The 14,122-nt window shown below is 35.6% G+C and overlaps 1 protein-coding gene across 1 annotated transcript in view; it reads left to right on the forward strand.

Moving 5' to 3' along the window:
• LOC147163257 (neurexin-3a-like) overlaps positions 1-9,855 on the forward strand; it is a 42,891-nt gene extending 33,036 nt beyond the window's left edge. Inside the window, exons 8-11 of the mRNA XM_086095195.1 lie at positions 2,330-2,446; positions 6,767-6,838; positions 8,316-8,387; positions 9,826-9,855. Of these exons, the coding sequence (XP_085951321.1) occupies positions 2,330-2,446; positions 6,767-6,838; positions 8,316-8,387; positions 9,826-9,855 (291 nt within the window). The remainder of the gene's footprint in view (positions 1-2,329; positions 2,447-6,766; positions 6,839-8,315; positions 8,388-9,825) is intronic.
• Positions 9,856-14,122: the final 4,267 nt, after the last annotated feature.

Raw genomic sequence — 14,122 nt, forward strand, 5'->3', positions numbered from 1 at the left:
GATAAAATAGAGAGACATTTTAAATAATGAAAAATAAACACTGAAGAAACAAAAGGTGGGGCATAAATACAATTTTAAAAAACTGAGTATTTGAGTTTGGCAGTTGTAATAGTCAAGTTAGTGTAAAAAGGAAATTATGTGTATATTGTACAAAGAAGCAGGCATTGATTGTATTGCTTCTTGCAGAGGCAAAGCTTGAAATATTTTCTTTTCTTTGCAGAGTAGTTTTACTAACCAATGTACGGTGGCCTTGAACTGCAAAATGCAAAGAAAACAAAAAACAAAACTGACACGACTGCAAATCAAAAAACACAAAAACAAAACACCAGACAAATCAAAAATCACACAAACGAAAAGGTCATTACAAACACAAATCAGAAAACACAAACACAAAAACCGGAACAAAACAACAAAAAGCTTACCGCAAACACAAAACCAACAACCGCAACATCTCCCCTAACCGAAGTAATTAGTAGGTGGGGGAGTGTGAGGGCAGGAGGAACCGCGCGATTGGCACGCGCTTTCTCGCACATGCGAGCGAGTGGGCGAGAGAGCTCTTCCTTTATTAATGCGAGCTAAATATGTGCACCAAACGCTGGTGCGCACATCCTATCAAGCTACACTTCTCGTCCAATCAGTCGTGAGTATGGTTCCTCCTGTCCTCAGCCTCCCCCACCTACCTACCCCAACTATTTATATACAACCTTAACCTTATTGTTTTTTTGTTTCGGTTTTTGTGTTTCTCTTTTTTTTATTTGTGTTTGTAATGACGTTTTTGTTTTTTGTTTCGTTTTTTTGTGTTTGTATTTTTTTTTTATTTGTTTGCATTACATTTTTTATTTTTTTTAAACAGTTTTATATATTGGTTTTTGTTTGTTTGTATTTTTTGATTTGTGTTTGCAATTACTGTTTTGTTTTTTGTTTCATATTTTGTGTTTGTGTTTTTTTGATTTGTAATTGTGATCACGTTTTGGTGTTTTGTTTAATATTTTGTGTTTTTGTGGTTTTTGATTTGCAGTCGTGTCAGGTTTTTGCACTTCAGGGCCACCGTATCAATGACTTAATTTGAGGAGCAAATTTCGAACTGAGGAGCAATTTTTTCCCCAGGTTAATCTCTAAAAAAATACAACAAAAATAATGAAGAAACAATTGTTTTTCTTTTTTCTAAAACCAACAGTTTTTGTTTCTTAAATTCATATTGTGTATTAAAAGTGAAAACCCTTTAGGAAGACCATTGAAAAATAACACCTTGTCATTGCATAAGATCATGCAAGTGCTGTGAAAAAGTATCTGCCCTCTTCAATTTATTTTTTTCAACTTTACAATTTCCCCACTTTAAAATTTAGGTTCATCAAACAAATGTAAATATAAGAAAATCGAAATAAAAAAAAAACAGTTTTTAAATGGTGATTTTATTTTCGCGGGAAAAAAAACTATTCAGCTAAAAAAAAAAAATCAGCATCATTGTACAGATATTTTGGCACACTCTTCCTTTCATAATTGCTTTCATTCAGCAACACTTTTTTTTCATGCCATTAAATTGTCATCAGATTAAAGTCTGAATTGTAACAAGGGTTTGAAAAAGCCTCTTCTTTTTTTTTAAGCCATTCAGAAGTTGACTTGTCTTTGGTCGTTTGAGCCACGCTAGCATTACAGCAACAAAAATAACATCAACATGCAATGTATGGAGCCCATTAGTATGGTAGTAATGAACAATAACAGCTTTGCAAATGGTGCAAAATGAGTCAAGGGCAAAATGAAGTGACCCAGTAGTGCAGTAATTATGATACATTGACAATTGTACAGATGATGCAGAAAGTCTTTGATCACTTTAACCCTTTCCCGGCAGTTGTCACAGTGGACAGCTATTCAAAAGTTGCTTTCTCCCATATGAATGAATCTTTAAAAAAAAAAATATATATATTCAAATCCTGATGTGGGTTATCATAATTTGTGAATAAACGGGTTAAAGTGTCCAGTAGTCCAGAATTGAATTGAATTGTTATGCAAGTACGCAGAATGCTCAAGCCACAAAATGAAATAAGGTAATAATGTCAACATAGGTATGTGCAAAATTGGCACAAATATGAAAAACTATGGAATTATGTTCAGCAGACATTTTAATGCTCGCAAACCATTTTTGTTGTCGCCAAGAAATTTTGAACTCTTGGTGACAAAACTGTTAGTTTTTTTCCCAAACACATGTTCAAAATTTCTTTGCGACAAGAAAACGCTTTGCAAGCATGGAAACGGTTTCCTTCTGCGACCTTGAGCGACCCATATGAAAAAACCCATATGAAAAAACAACACGTTTGTACACCCTCACAAGCCTTTGCCGCTCAGTGAAAGCAGAGAGACAATAGGGAAGGTCAACACTAAGGGTATCATTGTCATCAGAGGACGATGCCTTATCATCAGACCCATTCTCCTCTATGTCACTTCCGTGGTCAGAAAGATATGACTGCACATTGCTAATAGACAACCTTAAAAGTCATGTTTAGTCAAGAGAGTGCTGAAACAGAGAACACATATAGCACCAAGAAAAATCAAGCTTATTGAAGAATATAAAATTGTATGTTATAGTGAACTCAATAACATTCACAAAAATTTGTAAAATGTGTGTAATATGTTGTATACAGCTTAAACAGGCTGTGGTAAAATTGAGTCCAAATAACACAGATGGTAAAGTATGTGTACAGTGTATTGAAAACTTTTCCCCCATTACATTAAAAAAAGTAATTAAAGGGACAGGGTTTATTATTTAATGCCATCTAGTGGTGAACTAATAGAATGTAACCATTTTGAAGAACACACACTAGAGTGTCTCAGAAAGACCATACTTCGTAAGCCTACCACCAGTTACTACCAATTATTATTTGGCATGAGTGAGCGAGCAGGAGCAGCTAGCTAGCGAGAACTCATTATAGCGGCTAACAAGAGGGCTAGCAAGAACGAGCTGGAGCAACTAACAGGAGCGGCTAGCAGGAGAAGCTAACAAAATAGTAAAGCAGAGGGAGACAAATGGCAGGAGTCTGAAACACAGTTATTGGCGACAACCACCTGCAGGCCCCAGCTGTGGAAGGTAAGTGGCGGTCAACCCATTGGGTCCCACACTAGCTGCAAGCACTACCGGAGGCTAACTACGTTTGTGAACTTGGGTATCCGTAGCGGAAAGATGGTGACGAAACATGTCAACCTCCTGTAAGGTGTGGCGTGACCTATGTAGGAGAATTAGCGATTACTTGACATACGATTACATTTAAAAAAATGTATGCTGATATGATAGAACATATTTTTTATGCATGTTATTGAAATTAATAGTGTTTTTTTTAAATTAATGAATTATTAGTTCATCACTAGATGGCGCTAAATAATAAACACTCTCCCTTTAACATGAGTCGCCCATCTATATATTTTGTCGATAGATAGATAGATAGATAGATAGATAGATAGATAGATAGATAGATAGATAGATAGATAGATAGATAGATAGATAGATAGATAGATAGATAGATAGATAGATAGTACTGCAATGTAAGGTACGCCCAGTAATTTGCCTGTAACATCCATGCTCTATGACTGCCTTCCAAGTGTCTATGCGGCCACCATCTGGACACAGAAACAACTCCCATATAAGAAAAGACCCAGTGTTGCATCTAGCAACACACTTCTGATTATATCATATACTGTATATGTGTCTGTTCTAACAATGTTTCCTGATTTTTGAAATAATTTCATCCATACTCACTGAGACAATATTGAGACATGATAACACACATTTTAGTAAGAGCTATGAAGGCCACGCTTGGTTAGCTTCTCACACCCACGCCTTTGAAAGAAAGGCCATATTGTGTGGTGGCCTGAGCTAGCAAGGATCGTGTGCCAAAAAACAGCAGTGGCATCATATAAACAAGAGAGCCAGACACAGCAGAGCGGGCAAAGCCCTGACGAATCATTCTCTTCACTGGTTTCCTCTGCCATAGCTTGTCCCTCTACTCAGGTTTTGTTTTTTAGTTTTTAAACATATACTGTATATCTATATTGATGTATTAGAGATGCAAAAGAAGAATGGGAAGCAATTCCAGGCCAGTTCCTTTATTTTGCTTTAGAAGAAAAACCATTTGATTCGACATTTAAAAAAAAAGAAGACAGCTGTGAAACAAGCCATGGAGCATTTAAAATAATTTACAAAGTTGACATATTCACAAATACTAAAAGGAAATACTGTAAAAAGAAAGTGAAAAACCCATTGTTAAACTTTCCCCCCGTATAATTCATACATTATAAAATTGCATATGCATCATTTTAAGATATACAGTATAGACACCTGGATGAGTGATTTACATGTTCACAAAAAAAACCCCACATCCATAGCTTAGGTTTTAGCTTAAGCAAATGCAAATTATTGCATTTCGAGTCTAAAAATGACTGACAGATATTGTCTCACTTTGTATTATTATATATAATATATATACTGTATATCCATTGTAAAATTCTTAGTCATAGATGATTGCAATGCCAACCACCCATTCAAGCATTTTTTTAAACATTTGTGTAAAAACTATAAACAACAACAAATTATACATAAATAAAAATTATGTAAAATGTACATGAAATTTAAAATTTTTTTTAGTTTTAAACCTTCGATACATAAAGTTATGGTTACAAATTAAAATCTGTTACAATCACAGATGAAAGTCCACGTAACAGCGAAGCCGTGAAAGGTGAACCACAATTATAGCAAGGGAACACTGCACAAATATATTTGCGATTGATTTGTTTGTTGAATATTGGCACTTATTATTCAAAATGACATCATACATGAAAGTTTTCCACCCCAGTATCAGCATCCAAATTTTAAAATTTTGAACACCATTGCCACAGATAATGGCCTGATACAGAGCTCAAATGTTTAAAAGCATTTCCAGGGATATGTATCATGTGCATACCTGCCGAGAGCAAATTCATGTTGGCAAGGAGGTTGCCCATCTTCTCTTTCTTGGTCATTTGTTGATCTTCACAGACAAATATGGGTTCCAGTTTTGAGGTAATTTTACAGTCAAGATCATGTAACACAGAATTCTGAAGAAATCTGCTGCATTAGACAAAGACAAAAATATATATTTTTTAAAAAACGTGTAAGGAATAATTTTGTAAAAAGTATTACTTTACTTCGTCAAACATATTCCGTAAAATATAAACTCATCATGCTTGAATTTTTAGGTAAAGATTGGATTTTTTTGTGGCACTCTTGCGCTGCAGTTAAATCTGATTTTGTTATCAACAGACAAGAAGATAATACATTAGTGCAATCTACAGTACAGTTAAATTGAGGACAATTATGCTTGTTGTAATGAGAAGTTGGATTGATATGAAAAGGCAACTTGTTGTTCTATTTCATCCAATACATCTTGCTGTACCTGGCAAAGTCACTTTAGTCTGTTGTGGCACTTGTACTGAATTCAATGGCCTTCGTTTGTTTATTTTTTATTTTCTTACTTTTATAACCAATAAAAAAAAAAACCTTCAAAAGAAGTAATCCATTCAGGCAAATTCCACGCTTTCATTTTCTTCTTCATAAAGTTAGCCATCTTTTGGAAAGGAATACAAACATATTTAGGACAAACTTTCTCACTAGTTTTGACACAAAGCAAACTAGCAAGCTTTACACTTCTTCACAATTAATAAACGTTGCCATAAACGACCTTGCAATTCGATGTCCAGTGCCCACCAATAATTCCCCGACTTTAGCTTTATCACGCATCTTTTGAGAGCTGTAGTCGATCTGTACTCCACGGTAACCGCCAGAGTCACTCACTTAGACCGACTCCCCCCGAAACCCACCCCACCCCACTGCTAGAGACGCCGAACAAGCGCGTTCACGATATAGTTCAAGTGGCAGAAATACACAACCTTTAGTTCATGTTCACCCAAAATAAGAGAACTTTCAAATTTGACCCAGCAGTTTTAAGGGTGTAGCTAAGGAGAGAAAATTAAGTTTTAAATGAAATATTGTTCCTTGAATTTCTTTCTTTCTTTCATGTTGAGCAAACAATTTTTTTTACAAAGTGGTAAGACTCGCGGCACACCGTGATGGTGTGTTCAATTGAAAGTTACATTTAAAGCTCTGATCACTGAAGCCCGAGTTACATGATCCCAGCCTTATGAAATGGAAAAGTATGGAACAAAAATGTTTGCATGATTAGCAGATAGCATATGTCTGGCTTGTCAAATTTGTTGGAGATCCGATTTGAAGAAGAGGGTTGATTAAAATCCTGACTCAGAGGTTCTGACATTTTTTTGTATAACTTCAATGCATCAGTAGTTACATACCGTCCCAATGGAAGACAAACGTTTGTGCTTTCACGTCATTTCACCAACCACGACCTTCCACGCAGTGTCCGCATTGCCCACATTTTTCGCACCGCGCACTTAAAGAGCGACGCGGACGGTCCGCACGAAAAAACATGGAGGATGAGCAAACGCTGTCGTAACCAACAGTGTTTTCTACGTCCCGATTCTTTGTTTTCATTTCTTTTGTAAAATTTATGTAGACTATTCACCTCAAACTGTTGATGTCGACAGCTTATTGAAAATATATAAATAAATCATAAAATCGTTTTCTGCTTCTATTGTGGTGAAGTGTTGTCCATATGCCATAGACGCTCTTCATTTCCTCCTATAGGCTGGGATAATATCGACCACGACAGGGGCAAGCTGCGCTGAGTATGAAGGCTGCAAAACGTGTGCTCCCTGGATTCCGTAGATTTCTTATTTCCGCGCGGAGCGTTCATGCGTCAAGCAAACTCTTCCAAAGTGGACGGGAAACGAGCGGGACGTATGATTGAACGCGAAATTTGAAGAATAAAAAACTTGCCATTTATTTCATGCAATTTTAAGGAAAATACTATACTATTGAGATATGTGCATTTCTTTAAAATGATCTGTCATTGTTTTTTGGGGAAAGTTTTATGTATGAAAAAGTACTAGTGGTATCAGTGACTACTCAAGAGTTGAGTACTCTTACTGGTATTGGTGTGAAAAAAGTGGTATCAATCACCCTTACAATAGGTCAAAATATGGCTTCAAATGGCACGAAAGAAGGGACAATATTCAATGATTGTCAGACCCAGAGAAGTCGATCGATGAAAACGTGCTGTTAGGGATGAGCGAGTACAGCACTATCTGTATCTGTTCGACCATCTAAATGATCTGTATTCGGAGTGGGCGTGGAATAAACCGGAAATGGGCATGGCTTAACCGGAGTGTGTTCAGTTGTGCATGTTGTGCTTTTGCCAGCTAAATAAAAAACTAACCTAGGCAGTGTGAGAGAATGACACAACACAAATCAAGCACTGCATTGTCAAGAACTCTGCACAGCGTTCCAAAACAAGTTCAGCCATCTCCAACAAGTCCTCCAACTTTGACTCAAAACTAAATATGAATTCGCTGCTGCGCTGACAGATCCTTTCTCCCTCTCTCTAACCCTCTCTGTGGGGTCGGCTTTTCTTCAGCACGGACATTAGGGAAGTCTATCCGTGTTATATTCGCATTTGAGAAAAATCTATTATTCGTACCGGATACTTGTGTACGAATATTTGACTTACCCCTACATGCTATTGAGATTGGGTAGCATAACAACATTGTTGGCCTATATTTGCATATATTTAAGGAATTATTTACTCTGTAGTCTCAATATAGTATGGATAAAATACAACATTGTTGGTCTGCATCTGTGGCAGTCACTTGACTGTTACAGCTTACAATATATCTTCAATATAATGTCATCAAGAATTGCCTGAACCACATTTAAAACAACAACAACAACAGTAAAAAAAAAAAAAAAACAAGGTCAGCTGAAGTCACTGACTTGTCATTAAAGGTAAAGAATGAATTGTAACTGAAAAGCAATTATTTAAATGTGTCCAAAACTGAACAGGAGTGCAAGATTTGAAAATGAATGACTGTGTTGGAAATCTGAATTTGGTCATTTGTAACTGAATTGTGAACACTTTTGAGTGAAAAATAAGTGAACTAAATTTTAATTTATGTATTTTGTTTTTACTGAGACATCTTTTGAACAACTGAATACAGATTGTCATTATGCCATCGGACACAACGACAGGTAAAGCCCAGAGACGAGAGCCGTTATGGGCAGTTGGGCTTTGAAGCCAGAGAGCAAGGGTTCAAGCCCCACTTCAGACAAATGTAAAAATGGTGTTCTTGAGCAAGGCACAGTCCTCACCATCCCAGCACAAATGTTGCAGTACTTTGTGCATTTCTTTCACTCTAAATCTCTCCTTGCATGCCTGCAGGTGGTTCCATTTGTGGCGCGCAACACAAAGGACACATCAAAGTGTGAGCTCAATTTCCCCTTTAGGGACTATGTAAAGCGACAACAATTAATTATTATAAAAAATGTTTTTAAGAAAGCCAAGCCAACTAAAACAGCTCACAATAAAACATACCTTAAAGAGCACTCACAAGTCCAACATTTAACCTTTAAGTTATTGCCATTTGTGGGGGAGGGGTTTGGGGGGGGGGGGGGGTATGAGTTCAGCATACAAAAAAAATTGGTAACACTTTATAATAACTATCTGTTATAACTAGTGAATAGATCATTAGTAAACTGTTAATTAATTAATTATTAATGACGTGTTTGTAAACCGTTTTGTTAAGGATTTATAATGCTGCTTTAAGATAGTTAGTATATCATTAATAAACTGTTAGTTAATGAGTTATAGTTAATGACTTATAACTATACCTCCTAAATGAGTAATAGATCATAAAAAATCAATTAGTAAATTACTAGTGACTTGTTAAGTATCAGTTAATAGTTTATATATGTTGTTGGAACATTATTCCTAAGTCGTAACTATTCCACATTAACTGTTAGTAAATAACTCATTAAATAACAGTTTACTAATGATCTATTAACTAGTTATAATGGATAGTTAATTATAAAGTGTTACCAAAACTTCAGCTTTTTCATACAAGGCATCAATATGCTGATTGTTTTAAAAAACAGAACAAAAAAACCCGTTAGAAGACATTATAAGTAGACTGCTACACATTTGACCTCAATTTAATATTTTATATACTGAAAGGCAAAATTTGACTGATAATATTTATTATCATCATTAATTGATGTTACTATAACCGGCTCGCCCCCAAAAAGTTGTAAGATAAATATATTTTTGTCAGCTTTTGTAAGCCAGAGGGACCGTCTATTAGGGATATACAGTATCATCAATATCATCTAATTGCCATGGTGCTGTATTCACTCCAAAAATCAAAAATTTAAATCATATTTAATTGTCAACTATATCCACACAAGTGTCATGCTGGTTCAACACAAACATACTGAGTTGACCTCAAATTAATATTTATTCCATCAACTCGCTGCGTTAAATCAAATAGAATTTTGTGAGCTATTAATTATCCGTTAATGGCTCGTTTCAGGCCAAAGCTATTCTTCAAAGTGTCTCATCATCATCCGAGGGACAAATATCAAACTATTGATAAGTGAGAAAGGTCCAACAGAATGCGCGTCTGCAATGTCACATAGAGCCGTATGATGAATTGTGGCACATTTAGTTGAAGATGTCAGCCCCAATAGTGCAATTGCCCCAGAGCAAGCACATTTGAGCTTCAGAATGCTCCCCAGACGACATTTCAAAGAGGAGGTTGGGGAGTACGATGAGGGGGTGGGGGTTGCTGCAGTAAGGGGGAGCGAGAACATGCTTCGGGGGGAAAAAAAACATGCTGCTGATCTGGGAAACGATTAAATCTAGATTCGTACTGACAAGTTTTCTCTTCTCCCAGAGGGAGATGGCGCTGGGAGCCGGAGTATAGACTGAAAAATGAGAGAGCGTGTGAGAGACAGGGGAGGGAAGAAAGAGATTATGGGCGAGGAAAGGCTGGTTATCATAATTAAATGGAAGTGCATTTTATCCTCATCCTATTGATTTGTGCCAAGGGCAGTGTGTGTATTACTAAAGAAAAATGTGTTTGGAGCCGCTATTTTTGCTCATAGCAGATGTGAATATTGTAGTCAACATTTTATTTAGTAGGGTGGGTTAAAAAAAAAAAAAAAATAATAAAATAAAATAAAGTAATCGAATACATTTTCCTTTTCAAGCCCGATATTGATTCATAAAACCATTAATCTATTATTTTATATATCTCTTTTTCCCATAAATTCTTAAGAAAGTAGTATTTTAAAGGCAATTTTTTTTAATCTTACAGTTTTCTTGAAATTTACTGTTCACATGAATTCAAAAGTATTTTCTTACATTTATGAAAGACCTGACTTATTGAATTTGAAGACAATTCAAAATCTTTTGAATTTATATTTACAATAATTTAATTAGATTATGAAAATATTTTTATCTCATCCTTGCTGTTGTCAATGTTTGAGTAACACTTAAGTAATTATAACACGTGTTACTTTCATTAATAAACTAAATCATTTGACTAGTTACTGCCTCCGCAAAATTTACTTTGGAATTTAATATTTGTGGAAAGATATCAAAGTCTAATTGAACTGAACTCTTGTGAATCGAAATGGGATGGCTTGAGGAAATTAGAATTGATAGCCAGCCCTATAATATTTCGTTCGTCATCATGTATCAGGACTAGGAATAATGTACACCTGCCACATCATACTCTGATAATGCAAACACAATGAGACGGCTTACAAAAAAGGCAAAGACGGAAATGTATATATATATATATATATATATATAGACTGTCCTGCTTCCTTGGGCTCCTCCTACTATTCATTTTGATTTCAGGAAGTTATTGTTAACAGTTTTGACAAACGTTTTTTGCTGTGGGCAACGTGGCTTAAGTATATCTTTGCAATTTTGGTGACCTGCTTTCTGGCTGGGGTTTTTCCCATTAATGGGAATGACATTTCATTTATACCCCATCATTCATCATTCCTACCTCCTGCCTTCATCCCCCCCAATCCCGCCTAGCCCTCTCTCTAGTTCTCTTTATATCTACATTCACTGAATTTCTGAAATTGCCTTATCATTTGACGAATGATACTATTATAATATTGTCCGTCAACCTAGTATTGCATATTGTGGACACTAACACTTGTTTTGGATTGTTATTATGCGAATGCATTAAATAGCACTTTTACATTTTTATAACTGTAAATCCCTGAAGGTCACATAGGAGTTCTGTGTACGTGACAAATGAGCACACATCTTTCAAGCTACAAAACCTGCCAACCCTCCCAACATACACCCCGCCCACCCTGCAATATGTGCAATTTTAACAGGTTTCAGCAGGCAACAACTCCCATTTGTCCCTCTACTATGTTCCACAAATGCCTATTACAATATAGGGAATGTTGAAGCATTCCCACATATGTTATTGTGATTTTTATTCTCCACACTTTTTTTTGCCGTGTAACAAGTCCCACATAATACTTCCGATTTACACAGTTCCAATTTCAACTTGCTTAAAAAATTCACGCCTCTAGGGGTATATATCGTCTGATTCCACATTACTTACAGTATTTGCACAATTTAATGTTAAATATCAAATGAAATGTTATGACTTAGTTGAGTTTAAAATAGCACAAATAATGTATAAAAAAACCTATTTCTGCCACAGTACTCAGAAGCTATTTGAAATTAGAAAGATTCCTTATGACATAAGGGGTACAAGTGTCTGCAAAAAAAATCAAAACAAGAACAAATATTAAGCAAAGGCGTGTTTCTGTAATTTGTGGAATAGTTTTGGTACTACCTGAAAAGATGCAAGTCACTTGTTGAGTTTAAAAATTTTTTTAAAAGCAAAGTTCAAGAAAATTATTTAAATCAGACTTGAGCTGGCAAAACAGCAGAAATTGTGTCATTTCTTTCGATGTATCAGTATGTGTGTAATAAAAATTGTATAAGTGAGTATGAGGATGAATTATTATGGTGTATGCCTATGAATTACATGTACTTATGCTACTGGCAAATGTACGTACATGTCAAAATGCAGTTTGTTACACAAACAGGTTTAAACATTTTCTTCCATTGAAATATATTAACCTTTTATTGTATCTATTGAAGCAAGTTAAAACATAAGGGGTAGGACTAGACAAGTTTTAAACTTCTTCTTACTCTCTTTTAAACATGTCAACTGCAAAATTACTGATGATTTTTTTCTTTCTTCCTATTCTTGTTTTACTTTTTTTCACTTCAACTTATATTTTATACTTGTAATGTGTTTATGTTGATATGTTTGATAAAACCAATCAAACCAAACCAAACCAAACCCGTACAAAAAAGAAGGAACTAGAACAAATATGACCATAAGTAAAACGTCACTGTCATAAAAGCATTAGAACTGTACAGCAAACATTTTACAGTGATTTCTCATGAAAAACACACATCCTCTGTACTCATATACAGTATCATACAGTCCCTTGAGTTGCTGGCATCACGCTCAAAAATGTAAAAAAAGAATCGTCACAGTAATATTGGGATTTCTTGTGTTCAGTACATGTAGATTTGTGTGTGGGTGCGCGCTCGTGTGCGTGTGCGTGCGCGCGCGTGTGTGTAGAGGTTTTCTCATACTTTGTTTGAAGTCTTTCACATATGCTCTGTGGGAGAAAAACATTGCAAAAATGGTTGTGTGGAGAAAGACTTACTTAGCAAAATATCCAAGCATCTTGTCATTTGAGAAAATAACGTATTAAAAAAAAAGACATCTGGTAAAACATTTTAGATTGTATCAATGGTAATTTACGGACAAAAAATTCCACAAATCCACTCGTGGCGCCGTCGTGATATTTCGTGAGCAACGGAAATTATATTATTGTGGAGAGGATTTATATCAAAGAACATGTGACTTGACATACTACTTGAAAGTACGTGAACCTACAAGGAAGTAAACCTGAATGCATGTGTAGAACATATTCAGTTGTAAGTTCCACAGTTGTCAATGTGCTCTGAGAAATTAGGGGAAGTTCTATATTTTGTTAAACTGTTTTGTGTGGTATGTGTAAATAATTGTTTAGTTCGGAATTCCATATTTCTGCAGCATGACTGTTATGTCCAAAATGATACTTTTATTGTATCAGTATCAGATGAAGACACGTCACTTTTCTGCCGACCTGGTGTATTTACTGTTTGTTTATCCCCAATACTGAATACTACAACGGCGTATTAGGGTCACGTATAAATATTTTTTTTAGAGAGTGGGGGCGATATTCCGAGAGAAAAAACATGCACATTTGCAACTTTATAATGTGGCAGATTTGCGAGAATAAAACTCAGAAACTTACGAGAAATACACGTAGCGTACTACTCGGATGTTTGTACCAATACTTTTCGGTCTGGTTTTCAAATAAGGAGAAAGTAATTGCTTTAGCAGCGATTAGCCATATCATATTAACCATTTGCACTTTGAAGCGTTGAGTACGGCCAGCGACAAAGACCCCTCGCTTTGCGAAGGTCCACACCCTGAGGATCAAGCATTTAACTTAATTTGTTAAAATGTATATTTACTTGTACATTTATGTTTACTGAATTATTATTTGCTCATTCATACATTTTGGTATTTTTTTTGTACAAGTTGATGTGTCAAATCTGCTGCTCCCCGTCATTCACTTGCATTTACCTAAAGTGTGCTAGCTTCTGATTCTTTAGTGTTAGTCAGCTGATAGGCGATCAGGAAGTGTTGTCACTCTAGCTGCCGTGTATGACGAGCAAAGTTTAAATTAAGAATTAATCCGTCTCCATCCTGCCTTTTCATTTTATAAACAGTGTCCCATTAACCACCAACGAATACTCACATTAGACTATAGCTACGCTACGTGTATTTGTCATAAGACTCGTACGTTTCTGAGTTTTTTTTCTCGCAAATCTGCCACTTTATAAGGTTTTTTTTTCCGGAATATTACCGCCCCCCTCTGAAAAAACTAATATTTATACGCAGTCTTAATACGCCATCGTAGAATACGGTCAAATTCATGCATTTTTTCGAAGAGGGTGTAGTTAGCAGAGATGACCAAGCAGCCGTATTATTTTTGATATTGCACCACAATAAGATTCACACACCTTTTATTTTATTCATTCAGCAGTCAGAATTTCCCTTCCACATCTCTCTCTAC

This window comes from Leptonotus elevatus, chromosome 14 (assembly GCF_054856555.1).
Source record: "Leptonotus elevatus isolate MCC_2025b chromosome 14, RoL_Lele_1.0, whole genome shotgun sequence".
NCBI classification, from domain to species: Eukaryota; Metazoa; Chordata; class Actinopteri; order Syngnathiformes; family Syngnathidae; genus Leptonotus; species Leptonotus elevatus.